General features: G+C 50.4%; 2 protein-coding genes across 3 annotated transcripts in view; one reads left to right on the top strand and one right to left on the bottom strand.

Annotated features, from left to right (window-relative positions):
• Positions 1-690: 690 nt before the first annotated feature.
• On the bottom strand, positions 691-23,144 carry TGFB3 (transforming growth factor beta 3). Of its 2 annotated transcripts, XM_079129236.1 has the most exons (8): positions 21,317-23,136; positions 20,821-20,968; positions 13,043-13,206; positions 12,652-12,781; positions 7,081-7,188; positions 5,305-5,476; positions 3,062-3,215; positions 691-1,858 (listed from the first exon to the last, which is right to left on the bottom strand). In XM_079129236.1, exons 2-8 carry the CDS (start codon positions 20,924-20,926, stop codon positions 1,700-1,702), a joined length of 993 nt encoding a protein of 330 aa, XP_078985362.1. In that variant the 5' UTR covers positions 20,927-20,968; positions 21,317-23,136; the 3' UTR covers positions 691-1,699. The 2 variants fall into 2 exon arrangements, with proteins under 2 accessions (XP_078985362.1, XP_078985361.1); XM_079129235.1 differs by having other exon boundaries at positions 20,821-23,144.
• A 2,630-nt stretch (positions 23,145-25,774) lies between these two features.
• The window catches only part of IFT43 (intraflagellar transport 43), an 81,159-nt gene continuing 80,294 nt past the window's right edge, over positions 25,775-26,639 (top strand). The window contains exon 1 of the mRNA XM_079129241.1: positions 25,775-25,921. Coding sequence (XP_078985367.1) covers positions 25,868-25,921 — 54 coding nt within the window. The 5' untranslated portion in view covers positions 25,775-25,867. The remainder of the gene's footprint in view (positions 25,922-26,639) is intronic.

Below are 26,639 nucleotides of genomic sequence, written 5' to 3'. Positions count from 1 at the left end.
GGTTTTCAGGGGCCACTAATTAGGTGGTTCCCTGCTCTGCTCACTCAGAGATGGCTGCTTCAGGTGGACACAAGTGCCCCAGCAGAATTCTGCCTTGCTCTGGGATCTGTGACCTCAAAAGTGCCATAGTAGATCCTTAACAAGAGGCACGTAGTCCGAAAGCTCCTGGTTGGCTTGTTTAGACAACCCAATAACAGAACAGCCTCATTCTTAGGCCGTCGCCCACAGATGATTTCTCTAGTGCTCAGCTGATTTGGGGGCTGAGATGAGATTTCCAAAAATGCTGATGGTGCTTATTTAGATTGAATGTAGAAACCACAGTTCCATATGCCAAGGTTCACATGCCAGTTACCTGGATGTCAAATTCATAGGCTTTCTGCAAATCTGAGCCACTGCCTGTGTGTCTGAGGGTAACGCACTGTGCAAGGAAAAAGGGCACGTGAACAATGATGCCGTTTTGTCAGGTGACAGGAGGCAGCACAGTGTCCCTCTGTCCCACAGATTCATGCGAAGCAATGTATTCAATGGATGCTTGAGAGATTCTCTGCCCAGATTCTGGTTACTGCTAATTAGAAGATGCTGACATGGAATTAAGAAAATGGTCATTAAGGATATGAATGGAGTCAGACGTATACCTTAGAATAAGGCTTTTACTGTTCTAGAAACAATCTTCCAGAAGATGAAATCATCCACAATTCCCCAAAAATGTTTATTCATACAAAGATTTTGAGAGTAATATTTGTACTTGTCTTTCTACCTCAGTCTACGCACCTTGGGCCAAGTCACCATGTGGCACAGGTGCAGCCTCCCCAGATGCCTCCTGTGTGGCACCGGGTTCCAGGAAGACTGCGTGGACACAAGGTCTTGAGAACTCAGAGGAGAGGAGCCCCTCATGCTGAGAGGCTACACGGACCCAGGACCCAGATATGTGCACCCTGGCCTGGAAGGTGTCTAGCCAAATGTCCAAGGGGAAATGTGATCAAGGAAGAAGGCGAGAGGAGGGACCCAGAGGGCAGACAGGAAGGGGCCAGTTCCCACCCTTTGCTTCTGAGTTAAGCATCCCCAGGGGCACAATACAGTTGCTGGCCCAAGAACCATATTACATTACCTGTAATGACCCATGATGCTGATTGATGTGGAAAGGACAATTTGGAAAAAAAAAAAAAAAAATTGTCCTTAATCCCAGGTAGTACAAGATGCAATTCTGGGACTTTGTCTTAGTACCTGTCTGAAGAGAAATGCTTGCCTCATATGACACCGTCCAGATCCCCCAGAGCAGATATGGTACAGCAATGAGCAAAGCTGACCTCAGAGCCAAAGTGTCTTCCAGTCTGGGCCCAACCTGGCCATCCTTTGTCCATCCTTTGTCCTTCCTCCTCCCTATGGTACCCAAGTCCCATTGCCACATGACATGTCGACCTGCCATCCTCTTTCTCTATGCCCACCACCTCTGTCTGCACCACAGAAAACCTGTGTTCTGAAGAGTTTGCCTCCCCTAACCACCCACACTTTCTTTACCACAGTGATTCTCAGAGCCAGCAAGAAGGGGAAATGTTCCATAAGGAAGCCTCCATCTCGGCCACGCACCAGGAGCCGAGGTTTGTGGACTCCAGGCCTCTAGGTGAGGTCTGTCACTTGGTCTCCCGAGGAGCGGGCAGTCGGGCAGTGGCAGTTCTCCCTCCTCTGTCGCAGGCAGGCCTCAGCTACACTTGCACGACTTCACCACCATGTTGGAGAGCTGCTCCACTTTGGGGGTCCTCCCAACATAGTACAGAATGGTCAGGGGCTCCAGGTCCTGGGGCACACAGCAAGGCGAGGCCGATGCCTCCGGATTCAGGGTGTTGTAGAGTCCTAGCACCTGGGAGTTGGGGAAACGGCATTTAGAGGTGGGAGAGCCAAGCCCAGGCCCGCAGCCCAGGAATACTACAAGCTCTGGTGGCCACTCAAAGTCAGGGCAAGTGGTAGAACGGCCACTGATGTTATGTAAGAGGATCTGTCAGAACACCATTTGGGTGACTAGTTGTGGTCATCCCCTAAGGCAGAACGCAGAGCGTGCCTTGTTGAGGATTATCAGTTTAAGCATATCACAGTTATCGAAGGACTTTGAATGAATAAGGAAACTCTTGGCTGGTAAGAAAACACACCTATATTGGTCTTCCTTACTATAAATGAGCACTCTGGTGGAACACGGTCTCACTAATGACTGCTGAGGGCCATTTAGGAAGTGCCACAGTGTGGGGCCCCAGGCTGCAGTGCTAATGAGCTACAGGGAAACTTCTCGAAGACTGCCCTATTGCCCGTTCCCCTTAAGGAAAGGCCCGCTTCAGAGGTGTGGACTCTCACTCACTTTCCCTTCCTGGAGTTTTGTGGCTGCTTCAGAATATGCTTTACGTTGTCTCTCAGAATGACCTCTGCACATTTGAGAGGCTGCAGCTGTCAGAGTTCTTTTGTGGTGGTGACCTTTCTGCCCCAACAGTCCCTGCCACCCTGTGCACACATCTCTGATATATAATTAACTTCCATGGTAGAAAAGCTTTAGACAAAGCAAATACAAAGTCTGGTTGAAACCACGGTAGGAACTTTTTGGTTTTGCTGCTGAGATCCAACCCAGGTCCTATGCTCACTTGCTAAGAATGGCACTCTCCCACTGAGCCGTGTCCCTCCAGCCCGGGGGAGGATCTTTTTTTCCAGTACTAGATACTGAACCCAGGGGTGCTCTCCACTGAGCTGCATCCCCAGCCCTTTTTATTTTTTATTTTGAAACAGGGTCCTGCTAAGTTGCCAAGATTGGCCTTGAGCTTGCAATTCTCCTGCCTCAGCCCCCAGAGTTGCTGGGATTACAGGCCTGCACCACCACATCGGGCTCCCGTAGGAATTTGAAAAGGCAGGATGTTATCAAGTAGAATTAGGCCAGGGTACAAGGTCAAAACCTTTAACGAAGAGATTTTACTTGCCCCAAATTATCATTTGTTTCACTTAACATTCAATCATTCATTCGTTTTAACAAGTGGCCGGGTCGGCTCAGCCCCAGTGCCCAGATGGCATGTGCTGGGCTCCCTACCGTGCTGTGGGTCGTGTCTGCACTGCGGAGATATGGGCAAGGGCCGGAGCAGAAGTTGGCATAGTAGCCCTTAGGTTCATGGACCCACTTCCAGCCCAGGTCCTGTCGGAAGTCAATGTAGAGGGGTCGCACGCAGCAGTTCTCCTCCAAGTTACTACAACAGAAAACATTTACAGATCAACCTAAATGGAAACCACCAGTAAAAGCAACTTCACGGATGCCTTCATAGTTCCCTTTGGCCTCCTTCCATGCTACCTCAGGAGGTGGGCCTTCCCAACAGAATCCCAGGCTCAAGAGCGTGGTGTGGAAGAGACCAGGAGACATTTCTCTGTGTTGAACACCAGGATCTCAGCGATAGAAGGAAAAGTAAAGAGGTAAAAGTGACCCTGTCCCCTTTTGCATCACAAATCAAAACAGACATAAAATGATCCACACACAAATGAGCATTCACTTTACATTATCAGCCAAGTCAGCTTTGTGGAGAACAGCTTCCTAAGGTGCACCCAACCAGAAAGAAACTCAAAGATCATGCAGCTTGTATCCTACGACAGAGGATTGCTCAGACTAATCTAGAGGCCATTTAGCCAAAACAAGGTGTAGTTTCCTATTAGAACTATGACCCTCAGGACCCCCAAATGTGTCAGGCCCCTCCAATCCTGTTGCCTGCAGAAATCCATTTGGCAACACCCCTTGCCACGTGGGCATCTAGCCTCCACTTTAACAGGTCTCTTCTGTGACCTAGACCTTGCTACTTCCAAAGGCAGCCAGGAGACAAAATCTGGCTTCTTGTGGGTTCCATGGCAGAATCCATTGGTTATCTATGCAGTGACCACCCCTAGTGCCCTCTCCCTTGCCACCTCCCATCGTGGAGTCTGGAACACCAGATACTCATTGTCCCGGTCTTCCTTGCAGGTGGGGATGGTCCTGTGGCCCAATAATGACCAGCCACAGGAAGAAGTATGCAGAGGGTAAAAGCGAGTTCTGGTGAAGACGTGATTATTTATAAAAGTAACAGAAGGGAAAGGAAAGCTGCTGGCTCTTCCCTGTCTCCCCTTCTCTTGCCCTAAACAGGACAAGATACCTGGAGCTCTAGCAATCCCCTGCGGCCACAGGCAAGAGGATGAAAAGCCAAGGTACCACGCACAGCAGGCCCACAGAGAGGAACACCTGTGTCCCAGTGGCGTAATTAGGCAGCCCTGAGCCTGCTGCCACAGGCCTCTGTGCACAAGAGACCCCCTGTAGCTTAGGTCACAGTTGCTTGCAGGCACAAGTGCTCATTCCTCATTGACAAAGCGAGGCACAGGACAGACCTGCATGCCAGCCTTCAGACAGGGGGTGGCCACCCTGTCACACCTCCCGTGCCTTCTGTTCCTGAGTCCAACATCCCCAGTTTATTCAGCTGTTTTCGCAAGATGCAGTTTCTAGATCAAAGATTCTTCCACTCCATTGGTCCCCAGGTCCCACTCCACTCAGGCATCTTCTCCAGTCAGACTGACTCCATCCTGCTCCTGCCAGATCCCCACCTGCCCAAACCCCACCCACCCTCAAAGGTAAGCCCAAATTCCACACTCTTCTGAAGCCTTTCCTGAATCCACACATGAACCCCTTGCTCTCGATTTTGGGAAAGTACTTTATCCGTCAGACCCTCTCCTAGCTGTGAACTTTTCCTACCTGTTAATATCTAGTCTGCAGGCTTCATCATGCCTCTCTCCTTCAGGAGCAGTCCCATGCTCTCAAAGAATGGGAGAAGCCGCATCTCTCCATCTCTATGTGGGAGCTACCCAGTTATTTCTGAATTTGTTGATTTCTCTAGCTCAGATTTCCCCTATAAATGGACACCATTTCCCCAACCCTGCAGCCCGCCCGCCAGGGGTCTGCACAGGGAACTCAGCACTTCTTTACCAGAAACTCCTGCCTTAATCTCTCCCACATAAGCACACCCTGCAAATGCTTAGAACACGAAAACCATGGAGGGGCTTCAGCCAAGTGTTCCCTGTCCAAACTATTCTCACAACACTCTCCTCCTAGAAGTTGCCCTCTTTCCCTTCATCCAGGCCCCTACAGAGTCAGGCTGCAGGAAAACACTGGAGCTCCCAGGAAAACAGGACAATTTTTGTAAGAGATTTCCAGTCTTTTTCCCTGGAGAAGTTGGTGAACATCATCAGAGACACTGGCTGAGGGGCGCTCAGGTGTGAGGCCTGTGCACAGGAGGGAAATCTCGGTCCACGTGGGCCCAGGCTCACCGGAAGCAATAGTTGGTGTCCAGGGCCCGCTTCTTCCTCTGGCCCCCCTGGCCTGGGTTGTCGAGCCGGTGCGGAGGGATCATCATGAGGATCAGGTGAGGGTTGTGGTGATCCTTCTGCTTCTTGAGGCGCCCCAGGTCTCCACGGCCATGGTCATCCTCATTGTCCACCCCTGCAGAAGGAAGGGAAGGTGACAATATCCTGTCTAAGGAAAGCAGAGCCCTTGGAGGCTGCTTCCTCACCCCAACCCAGCTCAACCCAAGAGGAACGGCCGGGCTGTCTGCTAGGAAGGACAGGGGAGAAGTGTAGCTTCATTCTGAGGTCAAAAGACCCCAACGTAAGAATGCCACTCAACCAGCCATGTTCACTCTGCACGAGGATATTCCCGAGGGCATGGGAGCATTCCTGGGAGGCTTGGTGGATCCAGGAGGCATACTTATCCCCAGGCAGGTACCTCACACATACCTTCTGGACGTCAGTTTAGATTCTGAGACTTAGAACCAGTTTCCTCTTACAATCAAAATTGGTCAACTTAAGGTGTCACAATTTAGGTAGCCTGACTAGGAGCCAAAGAAACAAGACTGACTCTGGATCATTAGCATTCACATTGTGCTTATAGTTCTGGAAGTGTTTACACTATAAAATTCAGATGAGATAATAAAGCCCGTGATAAACAGCTTATTGAACACACTGGAAAGAAAGCCCGAGTCCATTGGAGCTTGTTTCATCTAAAACGCTGAACACGGCTGGAGATCTAGTCTCCAAAGGACAGCGGTGGGCCGTTGACCACCTTCACCAGGGCGGGAATAAGAGAAGCCTAATTTACATCACAGGGACCTAGATCTCTGGAAGGGGAACTTGGTCTGTAAGATAAATGGAATATCTGGATCTCAAAGTCCCTTTCTGAAAGTCCTTATGAACTAGGTAAGTGTCCATCACAGTGGGACGGTTTTGGCCTGACCTGGCTGGAGGGGAGGACTCTGAAGGGCTGAGCACTAAGGTTCTGGGGTTAGGTTGACAAATCCTTGGCTTTCATTTAAAAAAAAAAAAAAAAAAAAAGTGGGGGGTGGCTCTGAAATGGAGGCCATGCAGGTGAAGAGGACCATGTGGGCCCAGGAGCCAAGAGCAGCCTGTCTGACCACAGGGGTCTCTCCATTACCCAAAATGGGAGTGCAGGAGGAAAAGCACCTCTGAGCTCCAGAGACTGCCCAGGCCAAGTTCCTGGAGAACACACTGTAGACCCAGAAGTGACTCTCAGCTACATCCCAACTCTACACAAACACCAGGGGTCAAAGGCCCTGAGCCATGAAGCAATCATCCAAACTCAGGTGGATCCTGGGCAGGGATCAGGTGGGCCACAGCGTCTGAAAAGCTCAGGAGTTAGGGCATGCACGTTCAGAGCCATCAAAGTTAACTTCTTCTAGGGAAGGGAAAGACAGTCCATTTGTTGAGCCTGCCTGGCCCTGTGTTTCACATTCTGCCTCTCATTTAACTGGGAGAGAGGTAGCCCTGAACCCCTTTTCACTGGGCTCAGAAAGAGTGAACAGCAGCCTACATGACTTCTCCACTTTTCTCAGCATCCTGTGGTCTTCCACATGCTAATGTGTTCTCCTAAGCCAACAGTCACCCTCAGGGCTTCGGGGGCAAAGCAGAATTACTCAAGTGAAAAATGGGGGCTGTCTCTGTGAAGGAGATTGGTTCTTTTTCTTGGGGTCTGGTAGGCATCTGCTCTTCCATAACCCTCCCACAACCGACCACACACATTCACTTTATTACCTTTGAATTTGATTTCCATCACCTCATGAATGTTCTCCAGGATATCTCCATTGGGCTGAAAGGTATGACATGGACAGTGAATGCTGATTTCCAGACCCAGGTTGGACTCTGTAAAATAAGACACAGCACCCATGAGAAAAGCACTTTGCATGATGGGAAAGTGTGCCCACCACTCTGTCAGGGTGGGCCAGGGCCTCTGCTCCCATAGGCACTCAGGAACAGAGTTATATGAAGGGTCACAGGAGACAAGAAGTCCTTCCAAAGCCCAGAGTGCAGCTCTACACACATTTCCACAGTCCACATACTCCTGTTATGTAACGAACCACCAAACAGGTGTAAATAGTGGGCACCATGAAGGAGAATGGAAATAACCATCCATTTTCAAAGGATGGCATTAAGAGAAAATTGTAGCTTACCTACTCAGGGGCAAAAGGACAAGTATACAGAAAGGAAAGAAAAAACTCACACCACCTAAGTTTTGGGAGAGGAGATACTTAAGCTAACCCACTAAATATGGATGAAAGGAAGAGACAGGGACAGGAAGGGACTGGGGAAGGGGAGTAATTGAAGAGCTTCAGAGCAGAGAGACAGTGATTCAGTTCCATTCAAAGGACCTCAAGATGGAAAGCTGAGCAACTCTCAGGAATCCATGCTAGAGGGGGGTCCCCTACAAATGAGATGCAGAACCAGTCTAAGTGGAAGATGCGAGCTCTTCTACTGAGCTGTGATTGTGGGTAGAGAGGAAGTGGTAGATTCCAGAGGCAATGGGATGAAAATCATGGTTACACCTGACCATGTTTTCCCTAAAGAACAAGAGCATAATGAGGTAAAAATAACCTGGATGTTTCTTCCTTGAAATTCCTTGTTCCCGTGATGGGAAAGTTGGTTGGCTTGCCAAGATGAACAGCTTGGGAAGACAGTTGTGAAATTAAAGAATAAACCAGAGGCAATGACAGAGGGCCATGACCAAAGGTCCAGATGACAGGAGCTCAGAGAGAATGAGCATGAGGAAGCCCAGAGGTGCCCAGAACTTGGTGATGACATTCCAATGCAAGAAGGCCGATTCTCATTCTTTCTCATGGTAGTTGTGGGAGCGTCTGTTTCGGCAACCAAAATCAATGAAGCAGGGAAGTTAGGAATGAGAATGAGTGGAGGGGAATTTTAAAAGGACGGGAGAAGTGAATAGGGCTGGGGCTGCAGCTCAGTGGTAGAGCATTTGCCTCGCATACGTGACGCAATCCTCAGTATCACAATAGGAAAAAAAAAATTTTAAATGAATCAAGTAGTTTTGTGCAGGGAAAATGAAATGCCATCTGGCATTGCATCCATTTGGGTGAGTAAGATTCAATTAGGGACGCTCTGTTGAACCTGGGTAGCCGCCAGTTGTTGCCAGGTGTTGGAAAGATCCTGAGGTATGGACCCTTCTGGATTCAGGCCTAGCATCTCAGTGAATGGATTTACTGCTCCCTGAGGCCACCCTAGCAGTGTGTGAGCTTGAGGTCTTCCCGAGTCTGGTGTCATCAGGGAAAAGCCCAGAGTCCAGCGTGGCTCAGCACCCTTCTCAAGGGCAGAATGGTGGAAGCTCAGGGATTCATCAGCATTATCAGCTTGGACATCCGAGACCTACTGGACAAAACACAGTTCACTTCTTCTAACAACTCCAGAGCCCGGCTGGACTTGTTCCATACCAAGTCAGGGCTACCTCTGGGACACATTGACACATACTAAGCTTGAAAATCTCTGTTCCAGAAGGTTAGAGTAGGCAGGCTGACCACTCTGATGAGGCAGCAGAGACTCCGCTAGAGAGGACATGAACGCAGAGGGAAGCAAAGGAGTGCCTTCTTCCTGGAAGAGGGAGTCTGAGTCGTTAAAATTTGCTGTCTTCGATACATGTACTTCCTGCTCAAGGTGACCGTCCAAGGTGGCCAGGGTGATTTCTACAATTCTCTAAGTAAGAAAGCCTGTTGGTAGCAGGTGTGTTGAGGACAATAGGGGTTGGGGTCTGGGTGGTCAGCATAAGACAGTGGCTTGGCTTGGCCAACAGGCTCTATCTAGGTAGAGGGCTCAGAGCAGATGACAATCATCACCATTTTTTAACATTACACATGTATCAAACGCTGCTCTAAGACTTTACAAGCATTGACTCAATCTCTATAATAGTCCTAATAATCCCAGTAAGAGATATTATTATTCCTCATTGTACAGATAAGGATACCGGGGCTTAAGGACATTAAATGGCTTGCCCAAGGTATCCAATCGTAGGTGGTAGTTCCAGGTTTCAAATACAGCCTGTGTGTTCTGATGCCAGATCCCACACTCCTAATTGTTAGAGACAGGAAGGGAGAAAAGCAGGCAGCAGAGAGCACAGAGGAATGTGCCCACACATTGAGACGCCAAATGACTGCTTTCTTGGCGTCCCACCTGTCCTGGGCCAGGATGCCGGGAGTGCTCCCTGCCCAGCCTGCTAGGGGCAGCCTGGCTCCACATACTGAGAAGCTGCAGATTACATGAGTAACAGGAAATGAGGACCTGGGCCCTGCATCCTGGATTGGGCTCCAACTAGTTCTGGGACCCAGAACACAGCCTGCATAGCTGGAAGGCTCAGATGCTTGCCAAATGAATCCAAGGCCACAGGTGTGACCCAGTTCCTCATCAATCCGTACTACCAACTGCTTCAACCCAGAGTCCATTTGCAGCCTGGTTTGGGGCCATGAACTCTGAAGAGATTCACAAGCTCCAAATATGCAAAAGCCTCTGCTGATTCCCCTGTGGGAGGAGAGGGCTGGGCAGAATCCGCCTAAGTAGGAACTGAAGGTTCCAGTGAAGAACTAACCTCAGAATTGGCAGCTGTGGAGTGGTGGGTGGGGGACTCATAGGTTTTATTATGAAATTATCTTTTCTGATGTCTCAAAGAAGATGGAAATCATTCTCAATGCACACTTCTCATGGAGTTCTGCAGCTGTGAAAATAAGAACTCCAAGTGCCCAGGGCTTCAAAGAATCCAGGTGGCGCAGATCGAGATCAGACAAGGAGGCTAAGAGATTAATTTCCCTGGCTCCTTTTTGTAGCCAAGCGGGCTCTGGGCTCTAAGCAGAGCACCGTCTGAGTCAGAATTCCCAACAGTGCTGCTGCCGGCAGAGCACACGAGCTCTCGCAGGCTTTGCCTCCATGCTTGGTAGGAGGGACAGGGACAGGATCTCCAACCCACCGTCTGCTAACTCAGCCACCAAATAAGGCCCCTTAGATGGAGACTGGAAACTCAGATGCCTGCAGAGCCCAGGCAGGTGGCACCAGCAAGCCACTCATGCCAGCAGATGGTGCTGAGCAGAACTGTCAGCCTCACTCCTGGGGAACACTGTGCAATGTGGGAGCGTGGGGACCTCCATCCCCAGGGGCGGCCACGACTCATCTCTGGTGGATTGTTACAAGGAAAAAATTCAATTCTTCAAGAAAAGCCAGAAACTCATGCTTTATATAAAATCTCCTAACTTAAAACTGTTGAACACAAGTGAGATTGAAAACAATATGCTGGTCAAGTAGTTTCTGGTCTCTGCCTTTGAGCTTTAATCCCTAGATTCCTCAAACACCAAGGACACGGGAGGATCCACCTGCCTCAGGGACTCTGGCCATCAACATGTGGATGACTGTGGCTTTATAGGAGCTAAGAATAGTGGAAAACTCATCATAAGAGGGAGACAAGGAACAGATGGGACTGCTACATGTGACCCCCACCCATTGAGCAGTCAAATCAAGAGTACCAGCCAAGTCAAGGGAGAGAAACAGCAGAACAGGTGTCAAGAGACATATGTACTGTCCATCAGGGAACTCAAGTTCTAAGCCAGGCTGGATGACCTTGGTCAAGTCACTAAACTACTCTGGGCCTCACTTTCCTTATCCGACACAATAAAAGCTTATAAAACATGTTGAGGGCTGGGGATATGGCTCAGTTGGTAGAGTGCTTGCCTTGCAAGCACAAGGCCCTGGGTTCAATCCCCAGGACCACAAAAAAAAAAAAAAAAAGACTTAGCATAAAACATGTTGAAAACCTTGAAGTTCTCTCAAATACATTTGATCCTCAAAACATCTCTGTGAGTCTGGGTACAGTGGCACATGCCTGTAACCCCAGAGGCTTGGGAGGCTAAGGCAGGAGGATCAGGGGCTTAAAGACAGCCTTGGCAACTTAGTGAAGCCATAAGCAACTTAGTGAGACTCTGTGTCTAAATAAAACAAATTTAAGGACTGGGGCTGTGGCTCAGTGTAGTGCACCCGCCTAGCATGCGTGAAGCCCTCGGTTCGATCCTCAACACCACATAAAAAAAATAAAGGTACTGTGTCCACCTACAACTAAGAAATATATTTTAAAAACCCTAAAGACTAAAACTATATTTAATATTTTTTAGAAAATTAAATAAATAAATAAAACAAATGAGAAGGGCAGAGGATATGACTCAGTGGTTAAGCACCCCTGCGTTCAATCCCTGGTACTAAAAACCGAACATCTCTGTGAGGCATGCAGGGGAGGGGGCATTACCTAACTTTCCAGGTGAGGAGACAGGAGTAGGTAAGGTATTTGGGACATGTGAGGTTTGACATGCCTATTGAATGGTGCTACCTGGATGACTCCCAGGCCTTTCAAACTTAATTGGCCAAAAGACAACTCACCTCCAATCCTGCTCTTCTTCCAATCTAATTCCTATTCCCATACACGATAACAGTCCAAAAATCTAGAAGTTACATGCAGCTATGCAGCTGCTCCTGTGTCCTCAAAACCATACCTAATAGCTTGTCCTACTGGCTCTACCTTCAAAACACGCAGCAAATCCATGCACTTCCCACTGCCTCTGCCCTCGTCTGAGCCCCGGTGTTCCCACTGCCTCTGCCCTCGTCTGAGCCCCCGGTGTCTGTGTGTAGGTGCTGCAGTGGCCCCTACTGGTTTTCCGGCTTCTTCCCTTGACCTCATGGCAACCAGAACCATCTTTTAAAGTGTGGGTAAATCACCTCACCCATGTCTCCAGCCCTGCTTCTAGCATTCCCGTGGCATCTCCTCACACTTGGAGTAAGTCCTACAGCCTCACCATGGCTGACAGGTCCTAAATCACTGTGCTCTGGGACATCAGTCTGTCACTGCGGCTGGAACAAATCAAACTGGTTTCTTCCTGTCTCCTTTGCTGGAGACTTCCTTGATCCTGACCCTGTGACCCCTCAGATCCCACTATTGGAACTCCTCCCTCACAGGGACCTTCCCTGAGCAGCCGCTGTGGGACCACCGAGGTCACCACATGGCACTCTATTTGAAACTCTTACTCATCCATACGTTTACTTGTTTATGACGTGTCTCTCCCACCAGAATAAATGAGATCTGGGACCTCACCCGTCTAGTTCACTGCCGAACCCCCAGGGCCTGCTATAGAGCCAGCATTCAGTAAGTGGTAGAGCGGATAAACGGTGGACGGGCAAATCTAGGCTTTGAACCCAAAGCTGCGATTCCCCTAATTCTGTCCTCTTCCCTCTCATGAGAGACGAAGGGAACTGGGGTTACTGCTGAGATGCTCATGCTAAGGGTCCACCCACCTCTTCGCAACAGCCACTCGCGCACAGTGTCGGTGACATCAAAAGACAGCCACTCAGCAGTGCCCCGTGTGGGCAGATTTTTGCCTCCGATGTAACGTTGTTTGGCGATGTGCTCATCTGGTCGGAGTATCTACAGGGCAGAGAAGGGAGTCAGTACCTGAGGCTGCGACATGGTGCCAGAGAAGAGGTCACCAGGCAAGTGAGAAAGCAAAGGCTTCTGAGTGCCACGTCCTTGGGGCACTCAGGGAATTTTCGGTCTTCTTAGTGACATGGAAACGAAGGGTCAGGGGAGCCAGGATTCAGACCCAGGCCTGCTGAACTAACTCAGCCCAGGGGAAAGCCAAACGCAGTCGAGGAACTGACTGGCCTGGGTTCTGTCCTGGAAGGGTACCTGGAAGAGCTCGATTCTCTGCTCAGTGCGCTTGGAGTTGGGATTAGGCACCCGCAAGACCCGGAATTCTGCCCGGAAAAGATTGGTTCCATTTTTCTCCACTGAGGACACGTTGAAGCGGAAAACCTTGGAGGTAATTCCTTTGGGGCAGACGGCCAGCTCATCTAGAGGATAAAGCAACGGGGGAGAAGCACAGCATGAGTGATACCTGTGAGAACAGTGCGCTGCCAGCAGACGTGGCAAGTGGCCACAGTCCCACCTGCAACCTCCACAGAGGACTGAGGCCTGAGGCCTGAGGGTGGAGACAGGAGGAAGGTTCTTGGTGACCCTCAAGCCACACAGTCCTAAGTGAGGAGCAGGGAGACCACAGAGCCCCTGGACGGGCACAAAGACTGGATCGTGACACACAATCTCCCCTCCCACCACCGCCTTGATATCCTGCATCTGCTAAGCTTTCCAGCCTGACTTGGTGGCTCTTTTAGAAAATACAGATTCTCAAAAGATAGCAGCAATCCCTCCTGGTGGCTTAGTTATCTCGCAGCTCATGGACTATGCGTAGGTGTGTTCATTTAGGCATTCATTCACCTGCTGAACCCTGGAGAGCAACGCTATATGCCAAGCCCTGTAGATGCCAACGCTGGGACGCAAAGAACCAAAGAACAGCAGACAGTGGCCACTGCCTCCCAGGGAATTAACATCCAAGGGAGGTCATTAATGCACGAACCCAGATTACAGGACCAGAGAGGAAGGGCCTTTGGAAATGCCAAGGAGAGGTGCAGGGAATGGGAGGAGGGAGAGACTAGGCGTATTTGTGGAAGAGGTGACATGGATCTGAGCCTGGCAGGAGCAGCAGGGTGTGAGGATAGGAAGGAAAGAAACCTTGCATGGGGGACTGCTGGAGGCAGAGGCAGGGAGGAGAGCAAACCCAGGAGAGGAGGAACCCACAGCCGCTCAGCTGCAGCCGGTGAGTCAAGACAGCAGATTGTGCCCTGCTGTAGGGAGACCCACGTGTCAGTTTGAGAGGCTGGGTTTTCCAAGGGAGCCTTGGAACGGGATAGAATCAAGTTGAACAGCACAGGGGCAGAATCAATGTTGTGGTTTCAACCTCATGAGGCAGGGTCTGCATGGCAAAGAGACCGTCTTGGTCCTGACAGAAACACGTGTTTCTTTCAACAGGGGTCAGCTGCCATTGGCTCCAATCTCTTTAAGGGTCTCTGTCCTTGACAGGACCTGCCATGCCAGCCTCTGTCACCCTGCTGACCTCCTCACCCCTGCCCACCAGACAGAAGGCAGCACATGCTCTTTCCCACCCTTCAGAACCAGATCTTCATCAGATCGGAGAGACGAGAGAGAGAAAGCCCCTGTCTCTGCTCCGGCGCACTAGACAACCTCAGGATGTGAGCGGCATCGACACCCACAGAAAACGTTCTCCACTGGTAACCACAGCCAGAACTTGAAATTCAAGCTCCTGGACCCAGATTCCACACATAATGGACATGGCTGGAATGAGCTCATAATCACCCCGAGGGGTGATTTAGGAAGTCACGGACAAGGCGGGACAGATCAGAGGCTGGAAACAAGCAAATGTGCTACTGATCTTTAGGAAAGGATGAGTGAGTGTTTCTGGAAATTGCCATCTGGTGGGCCTGACACTGGTTCTTAGAAAATGAATGGAACAGATGTGAGGAAAACAAATGTGTGAATGCCAGCTAATGAAGCCCTGATTAATAAGTGGCCTTGAAAGAACAAATACTGCCAAGTATTCCCTAAGCCATCTCAGCAAGGACCAAACAGAGGAATCTGTGTTAGCAATCTTTTTCTCTTTTGGTTCTGGAGATCAACCCGAGGGCAGGTACAGATACATGCTGAGCACACACTCGACCCCTGAGCTGCACCTCCAGCCCCAGGGAGGGCGACTTAACGTATAGGGCCACAGGTTTGTAACTGGACCGTGATAAGCGACTGGATCTGCTGACCCTCTCAAGGACTGACAGAGGCGGGTCTTGAAGGAGCTGTCAACAGTCTGGCCTCAGTTATAACAGCAGCTCCAGTACTGTCTGCAGGAGAGAATCAAGGGCAAGTCAGGGCAAAGCTCACCTTGCTGTCAGAAAGGGAAGGTAGAAATCGGCACCTGTCAGGGAGGGCAGCCCCAGAGCAGCCAAACAGCAGGAAGGCAGACGGTAGGGAAGGGGACAGCGCTAAGAGAGTTCTCAGGACACCCTAGTGACCACCCCTCCTTGGTTTCTTCCTGCCCATCAATCATACACCTTTGCCTGAGATGACTTTTCTTTCTGAGAACATGAAAGAGATTTCAAGAGGTAGGAAGGGTCATTTTCTATCACTATTTCCAACAAAGTTAGAAAGGACATTAGGAATCATCCTGTGTGACCCTCTTCAGATGAAGTAACCAATGTCCAGAACAGACTTGGCCAGGGTCACACGTGAATTAGCTGACATGAGTGAACTGGCACTAGTAAGTAAGCAATGCTCAGACATATCGTTAGTGATTAAAAAACAGAACTACCTGGGACAGAAAAGATAATGTAAATATGATCTTGACAAATACATCTGCTGGATAATAATGATGTTTTAAACATTTTGTGGAATGAATGAATATAAATAAATAAGCAAACTAAATAAGTGTAAATAATACCACAATACATTTTATAGAGCTTTTATGAACTTATATGACCCTGCAATGACCCTTGAGAATAAAGAGAATATGTAAAACTTATCATTCTGCAAGTGAGAAAACTGAGCAACAGAAAAGTTAAATGACTCCCAAAGTCATTCCTTTAGTAGACAGCAGAGGTGGGATTTGAACCCAGGTCTTCCATCCTCTTCCCAGTTATTGAAGCAGAGACTCTGGAACTTGGAGGGGACCTGGGAGATCATGCAGTGGAGAGCTGATATCAACTACAAAATGTGGCAGAATTCCTTGAAATGGGCCTAGTACCAGCCTGTGCCCCACATGAGAGCCAGTCAGTGCATTTTGTGATTCTTAAGCCATACTTTCCACTGAACATGAGCATCATGAAGAGCTGAACTAGAGGAGTCGATGTTTACAAAGTAAATTATGACCAACTGTTTCCATTGCACAGAAAAATATAGATATCAATGGATGGCATTTTCCCTGTTTTGCTTTGGGGGGCAAGAAAAGAATAAGCAAGCAAAAAAACATCAGGTGGCGTATTCATGTTTACTTAACTGCCTTTTAAAATGTTTGCAGACCCCCCAGGCTGCTAGGTGTGCCTTTGCTTGTGTACACCACTCCTGCTGGTCCAGTGAAGGACCCGGGTATGTCAGTGTGGACGTGCTTCTCCCTGCTGCCTGTGCAGCAGAACTACCTGGAGAGCTTTAAAACCAGGTGAAGTCTGTCACTACCCAGCAATTCCGACTACACAGGGTGGATCCGTGGCATTTAAAATAATATGTTCTCCAGATGATTCTAAATGTGTAGCCAGGATGAAGACCACAGTGCATAGTTTTCTGCAAAGGGTGCCATGGCTTCAGATGTTCTGGAAGTTGGAGAAACCACTGGATTAATGGTTTTTAAGCTTTAAATGGATTAACCTTTAAATGAATTAGAAGTGTTGTTTAGCCAGTGAACCATGTTTAAATTTTTTGAATTAGGAGCCCATAAACATTTTAAGCCCATGTTAAAAGTTGAGAGATTTCACAGAAAGATCCAGATTTTCTGCTCTTCTGGGAAGTGGTAAGATGGAGTCAAGCTGGACCCACATTCCTGAGTGCAAAAATCAGCAGGAGCTGAGCGGTGGCTGCTTCTTTCAGCAGGACACTGGGGAGCCCAGGTCCCTCCCTCCCCTGGCCACACACAACTACTTTATCCACGACCCTGAAGCCAAGTGTCCTGTGTGTTTTGTCATGGTGCCTGGGCCATGGCTTTTCTTCCAGATCATTTGCATTACCTGCCTCTCTGTAAGCACTGCCTTGTTCACCAATGACAACACAGATTCCCCAGGATCACCCCTGCCCCCAGAGATTCTGATTCTATAAGGGCGAGGTGAGACCTGGGAGTCCACATTCACCTGCCTTGGGGTCACCCTTGGAGAACTGTTGCCCTACTGTGCACAGAACACGGGCACTTAGAGCACATGAGTTCTTTCAACATGAAATGTCTTTTAATCTCCAGAAGAACAAAATCTATAGTTAGCAGCCAGAAAAGAAAGGCTAAAATACCATGATTTCTCTTTGTTCGGGAATTTTGGGTTTGCTGGCTGTCTCAGCACTACCCTTGACTGAAAACAGGAGTTTTTCCCCAGACCCAAAGAATTCTAAGCTAGAAGATAAAACAATACCTATGATGATGATATCCCCTCCCCCTCCAGGCTAGGTTTGAACTAGAGATCCTCCTGCTTCACACTCCGAAGTAGCTGGGATTACAGGCATACATCACCATGCCTGGCTCCTTTGTGTGTGTGTGTATGTGTGTGTGTGTGTTGCTAGGGATTGAACCCAGGGCCTTGTGCATGTGAGGTAAGCACTCTACCAACTGAGCTATATCCCTAGCTCCCCTGATGATATCTTTTAAGAAGGACCATAAAGGAACTGGAAAGACTGCATCCTACCTTTCCCCCACCCGCCCACCACAAGGTGGGTCAGAGCAAGACCCTACTCACTTTCCATACAAAATCCTGAAGAATTATAAAAGGATTATAGTCTTGCCCACACTTCCCGGCAGAGACTCAAGCAAATCATCCAAATGTAATTATAAAACTCTGTCAGGTGAAAGGGTGTTTAGAAATCAACTTGAGCATTACAGATGAGGAAACTGAGGCTCAGAGAAGCAACTGTTACATAGTTGTACTTGCTTAATCTGCTTTATACTCTTCATTAAATAAAGGAAACCCTTATATTGAATTTGGAAGAACATTTGTGACAGTCTGAGTCTACTGGAAAATCTAATTGTCCTTGTGCAATCTGCCAGTTACTGAGGCAGTATCTTCTGTCCCCTTATACATGGGCTAACATGGGATTCATTTGTGTTATAAACCCAGTTTCACTGGGTCCTATAGGTTAAAGGTGGACATAAAATGTATATTTCACATGTACATTTGTGCTAACAGCACGTGGTGTGCATGCAGCACGTCTAGGTTAGAGGCCCTGCTCTTTGTGCATAGATCACTTAACTGACCCACATCTCAGTCTCCTCATCTGTAAAATAGGGAGATGAGACCTGGGACAGGGCAGAGCTAGAGAACCAGCCCTCCTCTCCACTCTTACCTTGGTACCCCTTCTTCTGGAAAAGAGTCCTTCTTTCACTTTCCTCTCCAGGAAGCCCTCTCCCCTTGCCCTAGATCTGACTGTTACTACCCGCCAAGTGCCCACTAAGTAAGGGAGTGGCTGGGAGTGACAAAACATGGAAGAGAAGGTCACCTCATTACCCTGTCCCCCAGTAGAAGCTCTGGCATGGGGGCCCTGCCAGTGCCATCCTATAGACCCAGAGCCACTCCCGTCCGCCCTCAGGAGTTAAGAACAGTCTTTCCTCCCCTGACACCTCTGATGATGGCTCCCTCTGGCTCGGCATCTGGTGGGCCTTTGCATCTGCCCACTGCCTTCCATGTAATTAGCGTGCCTTGTGCATCCAGGGCAGGCTCAACACCTGATCAGCTGCAGAGCCAGCCCCAGGTCTGCATCTGCTCAGCCTCTGTGTCACCTCCAACAGCTGCAGAGAATCGGGCCTGTTTCCTGTTTGCACCTGCAAGCCTCCGTGGCCTGCCTGTGCCCCACTGGGCACTGGCTCTTCCTCAGCATACTGAACAGCTCCTTGCTCGCTGTGCTGAGCCACCCCAGGCTCCTGCTCTGCAGCCAGCAGCCACCCCATCCACAGCAGTGATACAGATGGTGCTGCAGCCTGAAAGCTGCCCAGCACTTGCGGGGCCCTGTCTTGGCTTCTCCCAAGGCTCTGTGAAGCTCATACAATGCCTGCTTTTAAGCACCAATGTACACGTAGAATATACATTTTAAGGACACCTCTGTGCCCTTGAGTCTCGGCACGGAATTGGTGTACATGCACACCTGGGTAGCCTTGCACCCATCCGACCCATTCACTGGTCCAGGCTGGGTGGGCCATTATGACTCAGAATCCCTCCTCCCTTGGACTCCTCCTCCTGACCGGGCCCATGAAGGTTTGAGTCCTGCCCCCTTGCTCTGGATTCTCCTCAGACTTTTCCTGCTGGCCTTTAGAGTTCCACCCTCTGAAGTTTGTGGCCAACGACCTGCCTTGTGTGACCAAGGAGCAGCCATCCAGCTCCTGGATGCCTTTGGGAACTGCAGGCCACTGGCAGACCCAGAGCCAGCCCCACCCAGAGGACCCTGGGCAGGGAGCTCTGGCTCTGCCTCAGCCTCAGCCTCCACCCCCCCAACAGCAGCCACATCCTAAGGAAGGGCGCTCCAGGCAGCCACAGGAAACTGCAGCGGGAACCCCTCGCCAGTAACCACAGGCTCCTCTGCTTGCTGTGCGCCAGCTCGGAAAGGGGCCTTTTGCACCTTCATCCAGAGCCGTTCCACCCAGGACACCCACTCCTGTTCCTTCTCTCCTGACAGGTTCCTTCTGACCCCTGCTGTTCACCCATGAGTACCCTCCCCCTGCAGTCTCCATCCCACCCTCCCATCCCCAATCTGGGGACTGTCCACCTCCCAGGTGGGCCTGGGCCCAGGTAGCCAGGGCAGCGAGGACACCTGCTGGTAGGGAAAGCAAACAGAGCTGCTCCCGAGTCTGGCTCAAGAGTGGCTCACATTCCTCTTTCCTGGGCTGTCAGTTTCTCAACATCTGCCAAATTTCTCTCTTGTATTGAGGTTTTTTAAATCCCCGTTCAGTAAACACACATGACTTCCACACGTGTACAAACACACACAGGCGTCTCACCAGAAGCTTCCCAGCTCCTCCGCATAGACAGGAGCCTCTGGGAAGACACACTCCCAGACACACGGCCCCACTGCCCCCACAGCCACCCCTCCCACCCGCTCCCCCGTGACACGCAGACACAAAGGCCCACCAGCCCTCCTCTGTACGCCCAGAGCTGTGACCCTGCTGTCCCATATCCACTGGCCCAGAAGGCCCACTTTCCATACATGAATCTGTCTACTGTACAGCATGGAGTCCACGTTGCCCTAAACTCTAAGTTCATGTGAACATACGTGCAAACCCCCGTCCCAGTTCACATGAGTCACGTGTGTGGGGTAGACCAAAGGCCCAGGCAGTAAGAAGCTGTCTCCTGCCGGGGCTGCCACACACTTGACAGACCTTCATTTGGAGCAGGTACTCTGCTTCCCAAGGGCTGGAAAAACTGAAACGGAGACGTGTCACAATGGGCTGTGAAAACCAGAGAGAAGGCTGAGGTGCTCAGGCTCTTGGAATCATCAGGGCTCTGGCTGGACACAGTGAGCCGGCCTGCCCCTCACTGGCACCCATATGCTTACCGTTACCCATACGGTCACATGCATGAGAACACATATGTTCCCCTGGGCGGCACCATGTGATTCCAAATTAAAATCAGTCAAGGATGCGATGTGAGTTCAGCACACCGCTTAGCTCCAGAGCTCCTGGCCTCCCAGAAGGGTTCAGCTCTTACCAGAATGGCTGTCCCCTTCCCCACCCACCTACCCAGCCCCACCTGCTCATTGCACCTCCTAAAGCGGATGCTGGTGAACCCCAGGGCATCCTGCTGGGTGGCCACTGCAAGGCCCCCTCCGTGGGGCTCCCTACTTGCGTTCACCCCCGCCGCAGCAGACACCCAGCAAGCGTTTGGACTTACTGTGCTCCGCCAGCCCCTGGATCATGTCGAATTTATGGATCTCTTTAGCATAGTATTCCGACTCGGTGTTTTCCTGAGCACAGCCTTCCTCCCTCTCCCCCTGCATCTCCTCCAGCAGCTCCCGGGTGCTGTTGTAAAGGGCCAGGACCTGGTAGGGGACGTGGGTCATCACCGATGGCTCAGGGGGGCTGGTGAGCCTGAGCTTGCTCAAGATCTGTCCCCTAATGGCTTCCACCCTCTTCTTCTTGATGTGGCCAAAGTCCAAGGTGGTGCAAGTGGACAGAGAGAGGCTGACCGAGGCAAAGTTCAGCAGGGCCAGGACCACCAGAGCCCTCTGCAAGTGCATCTTCATGTGCGAGCTGGGGAGAGAGGCCAGGGGGGCGGCGAGGCCTGGCAAGGAGGAGACCCCAGCAGACGTGCAGAAAGAGGGAGGAAAACCAGGCGGCTTCCCCAGATCCCAAAGACTGAGGCTTGGCAAGAGGGTGCATGAACTCACTGCACTGCGAGAGCTTCAGGACTTCCAGGAAGCGCTGGCAACCCTGAGGACGAAGAAGCGGACTGTGGGCCTCGTAGCGCTGCGATTCTTGTCCATGTGTCTAAACAGGTTTTGCTGGGCTCTGACTCCAGCAGGCCAGGTGGAGGGCAAGCAGAGGGCCGGGAGGGGTGGCAAGGCAGCTGGGAGTGGGAAGGGAGCTGGAGTTTTTCCTTAGGTAAAAATAAATAGAGCGGATATCTGATATTGCCAAACTCTGCTCGGCGATGGGGAGAAAGTGGGTATTTTAAAGAAGGTGCAGAAGGACCATGGCTGGGCCCCAAAATCAAAATCCTCGCCTTGCCCTGAGGGAGAACAAGAAAAGAGACTGGAAAAGAAAAAAAAAAAAAAAATGTTAAAAAAAAAAAAAAAAAAAAGAGAAACCAAAGTCAGATCAGCAGAGAGTAGGTGGGAAGAGGCAGGGCACACAGTTGCTGGCCCAGCTAAAGGTGGGGGAGGACAGGACACACTTGTCTCTCGGGCCCTCCATTCATGCTTTGCCTTTTGTTTACACTTCCTCAGGGGCTTTCTAAATGACTTTGTTCACGCTGCCTCTTGTCTTCATTGGCTGGCATGTGGGGTTATGTGCCACTGGAAGGCAGGGCGGACAGGCCTCTGGAGAACAGCCCCAATAATCCACTTGGACGCCCACGGTCACCAGCACCTCAGCTTCTCTTCTCCCTCGGCCATGGCTTCTGTCCCCTGCTTCTCTTTAAAAAATCAAAAGCAAAAGGAAAAGAAAATAGAAGACAGTTCACTGCAGCCTGCTCCGGAAAGCGGTCATTTCTTGCTTTGCACGCTTCTTCCCCTACCTCTCGCCTCTCTCGCTCATTCCCTTGGACTTGACTCTCTGCTTCCCTCCCTTTCTCTCTCTCCTCTCTCTCTTCTCCCTCTCTCCCTCTCGCTCCTCTCCCTCTCTCTCACACACACACATGCACACACACTGCTTTCTCTATTTCTCTCTGCTGAAATTTTATACCTCCCTCCCATGACGTCTCGGGTCTGGGGTGGGGGAGGGAGGGAGGGACCAGCGCACGCAGCCTCTTCTGCTGCACGATTTTAATGTTTTAAACAGGCACAGGAAAAGCCGAGCCCATTTGAAAAATACTTTGCGAGTCCTCTCGTTCGACGTGGTAACTGAACTTTTTTCCCCCTTTTGGAGTCACTCTGCTACACGTTGGCTGTTTTTCTGGAAAGTTACTCCGCCGAGCCCCCTCCCTCCTTCTCCCCCAGCCCCTGCGCGCTCTGGCCAGCTGTCAGTCGCTGCTCTCCGCCCGTCTCTCCCTCGCGGTCCCCCGTGCCCGGCCGCCCCTGCGCCGGTGGACACCCGGCAGGGGCCGCAGGGGGAGCGGGACCAGGCAGGGCGGCCGTGCCATCCTCGATCGGGGTGACGCTCGGCCTGAGAGCGGGGCTGGAGGGGGGCCTGGGCTCTGCGGCGATCCTGGCCGCGATTCTTCATTGACAAGCCTGGAGTCGGCGGCCGGCTGAAGCTTGGAGACTCTCCAGGGGCATGGAAAAATGGTGGCGTTTTCCGGAAGACCGAGGGTGCCCTCTGGCGAGGCCTGGCCGCCAGTGAAGGAGGCTTGGCCGGCCCGGAGCCGGGCAGGCGGGAGGGCCGGGGCGGGGGCGGGAGAAGGGGCCGCCGGGGAGGGCGAGAAAAACAAGCCCGGGCGCCCTGGGAATCGCCTCCCTCTCGGCCCCACGTGCGTACAAGTGCACCTCTCCCTGCCGGAGCGCGGCTCCCGAGCAGCTCCGCGCCGCAATGTCAACCAGATGTTCGCAGCCTCCCGCCCCGCCGAGGGTTCCGCGGGGAGCCGCGCCAGCGAGCGCGAAGTCAGCAATTGGCCCGAGCCCATTTCCCAGATGGGTGAGGGGAAGCTCGCGCTCCGCTTTCGTGGCTCTTTTCAGCCTGGAGCTTCTGGTTCTTTTCCCACGAGCAGCTTAGGAAGTGCAAGACACATCTTCTCCCTCCCAACACAGGGCTTGTGTCTGAGTTGATCACTGTCCTGAGAATTAGTGCTGCCCCTCCCTCCCCCCTCTCCCTCCCCCCTCTCCCTCCGGCCTTCCTGGACCCTTCCTGAGAGTCTGGCTCCTAGACCACTAATTGAAGGGATGTGAATGTGTCCCCAGGACAGTGGTGGGTGGTTTTACAGTTGAGGAAACTGAGGCACAGGGAGTTGTTGTTTGTTGTTGTTGTTGTTTTAAAGGTCAGGCTGCTTGTGAGTAGTGGAGGTGATATTTCATGGACAGGCATGATCTTCATGTGCATTACCAATGAGGAAACCTAGGTGTAGACACCTTCTAACTAGGGTCACTTTGCTATTAGGTGTCAGCACTGGGATTTAGACTTTAGGTGCCAGAATCTGTGCACCTAAAGTCATGCTGCACTGCCTCTGGAATTTGAAAAATAGTTTTCATGTTTACAATAAGCCAAGCATTTTTCTGTGACTTTTGTCAGTGAACAAAACAAAGTCCTTACTCTCATGAAGCTTATATTTTAGAGGCAGGGCTGTGGCAGTTGGGAGACAATAAGCTAAATAAATATGTAAATTATGTAGTCAGATAAAAGATAAGTGCCACATTGAAAAATAAAGTAAAGAGGATAAGGAATACCTCTGTTGGGGAATGTAACAATTTAAATTTTAAATGGTCAGGGAAGGTCTTACTAGGCCTTTGAGTTAATTCTTGCAGATAGGAGAGAAAATTATTGAAGTTATACCTTAATGGGATATAGAAATTTCATTACTACCAAGTCAGTCTCTAGAGATGGGGCCCTTGCATCTATTTCTAAACACCCCTCTCATTGGATTCAGGTGCTCAGCAAGTTTTGAAAGTCCTACAGTAGGCTTCTCTCTATTCCAGATGAGTGCTAGTCCCCTTTTATTTTCAGGGAGTTGGGGTTGGGAACGAAGTTCTGGATACTGACTAGAAGGTGGTGGGATAGCTGCAAAGTGACAAGAAATGGAAAAATCCAAAGGCAAATCCCTTCTTCCTCACCTAGTGCCGAGGAAGAAAGGAACAAGGGATTCACTGGCAGATATCTCAGGCTGTGTTAGATTTTTGGCACTGAATGTTGCTTCAGATTAGAATCTTACAAAATATCCTCACCAAGAAGCAGAGTAAGTAAAGGATCTTAGAGGCACTGTAATTAGTGAACAAACTGAGGTCCAGGAGGGCTATGCCCTGACTGCATAGATAGTTATTAGCAGAGCTAGGATGAGAACTTGATCCTTCGATGTCCATGCCGGTATTCTTGCCATTACTAGGCATGCTAACTCGCAATCCTACCCAGTAAACATGTGAAATGAATGAGGGAATCTAGTAATTTACTGGGTATTTAAGAAATCTCATAATTCTGTTTTAAGGATGCTACTTCCATTTCCAAGTCCTCTTTTTAAGGGCAAAGCCATCTAGGCCTTACTTTCAGCATACTGGGGACATTGCTTGCTTTCAGGGTCATGAGCCCATCTTTGGTGACTCCCAGAGATCAGTGTCAGGGACCTGGCCAGTAGTGTTGACTTGGGGATCTTAAGTGAAATGTGAGTGAAGACTCAACTCGACTGTTGGCCTAGGAGAATGGCTGGCACCCACTAGTTTGCACTGGTGAAAAATACTCCAATAACATTTGGTTCTGCTATTCAGCACTCAGGTTATTTTCCTCAAGTCACTTCTTTGTGCCTCAGTGTCCTTCACTGTTGAATAGAAATATTATTGCTACTTGCTTTGTGGGGTTGTTGGAATTAAATGAGAAGCCAAATATTTATCCTATTGAAAGTCATTACCACCCAGGCACTTGATGACTTGATATTTTGGTTCAGCCTCTCCATAAACTTCTTGAAGACAGAGATTACCATATATATATATATATATAATCTTCTGTAATTCTTTATAAATCATTTATTGCATCTGATCTCATCTGTCAACTGGAAACAATACAATTTATCTTGATTCCCTCAAAAGTTGTTGTGCCCCTCACTTGAGTTAATAACTCTGAAGGCCCTCTGTACCTGCATGTGAGCTATACAAATGGGAGGGATCGAGTTACCACTACTTTTAACAGTAATGCTTTGCACTTACCAATGTATTTAAATAGAGCTACAAATGTGGACAGTCCCTAAGGACTAACACTTTTTCACTGTCTCACAGGAGCAGTCTTAGCTGGTTTTGCTATCTGGAGGTTTCTTCTGGAAGTCAAACAAGGGAAGCTTAGGAAAAATTTGCTTTAAATTGGAGGGTGGAGGTGCTGAGGTTGTGGCTCAGAGGTGGAGCGCTCGCCTTGTACGTTGGAGGCACTGGGTTCAATACTCAGCATCACATAAAAATGAACAAATAAAATAAAGGTATTGTGTCCATCTACAACTAAAAAAAAATTATTTAAAAAAATAAATTGGAGGGCGGCACGCAGAATCCAGGAACAACGCGGCGGGCCCTTTAAATATTGGAAGGGCGGAGTCGTCGTCAGGGACGCGGCTGGGACGCTAGGTTTCCAGGAAGTGACGTCAGGCGGCCGTGGAGATGGACGATGTGCTGGACCTGGGCGAGGAGCGGCGTCGCACCTCGGCCTTCTCCGTGAGGACCGAGGCGGGGGGCTTGGGACCAGATTCGGCGGGTGGGGAGGAACGGCCCCGCCGGCCCGGCTCCGCTGAGGCGCCTCGGCCCGGCCTGGCGCAGGCGGCGGAGCGGGCGGGCCGAGGCGAGCCGCGCCGGGCTGCGGCCCGGGGGAGGCGGCCTGTTCTGTCCCGCCCCCCGGGCCGCGAGGAGCTCCACGCTGCCTACGCGGTTCGCTTTCTTTAAAATTCCCCCAAGTAGAAAAGAGATCCTGTGCCCGCTGGCCTCGGGGACCGTGCGAAATCTCTGCGCCTCTCTCGAACCCCAAGTGCGACCTCCCCCGGATCGGAGGGTGACAGGAGGGTCCCGGCCAGGGTCGCACTTAGACCCATCCTCAGGTTTTCCCTTGGAACTTCTCTCCCCAGAAGTTCTTGTAAAAGTCGCATCGTTTTCTGCAAGCAGTGGAGGGAAGCCGGGGATCTTCCCTGTAATCCCCCGGGGATTTTCACTGTTGGGAATCAAGTCTTTATAACGTTCAGGTGGTGATTAGGGGTGCTCAGGCCCTGAAGCCAGATGGAGTGTAAAGCCGTGGGTAGGTTTAAAAAAAAAAAAAAACAGTTTAATTTCTCTGAAACTCCATGATAAGCACTTACAGCCTGGCATGTGCTAAGTTATCAGAAGAGATTAGCAGCTGGTGCCTGAAGCTGTGCTTTACCCAAGGTCATAGTCAGTAAATAAT

This window comes from Sciurus vulgaris (genome assembly GCF_902686455.1).
Source record: "Sciurus vulgaris genome assembly, chromosome: 2".
In the NCBI taxonomy this organism is placed as follows: Eukaryota; Metazoa; Chordata; class Mammalia; order Rodentia; family Sciuridae; genus Sciurus; species Sciurus vulgaris.
The sequence above is the reverse complement of the archived record's forward strand: the minus strand, read 5'-3'. Positions and strand labels throughout refer to the sequence as shown.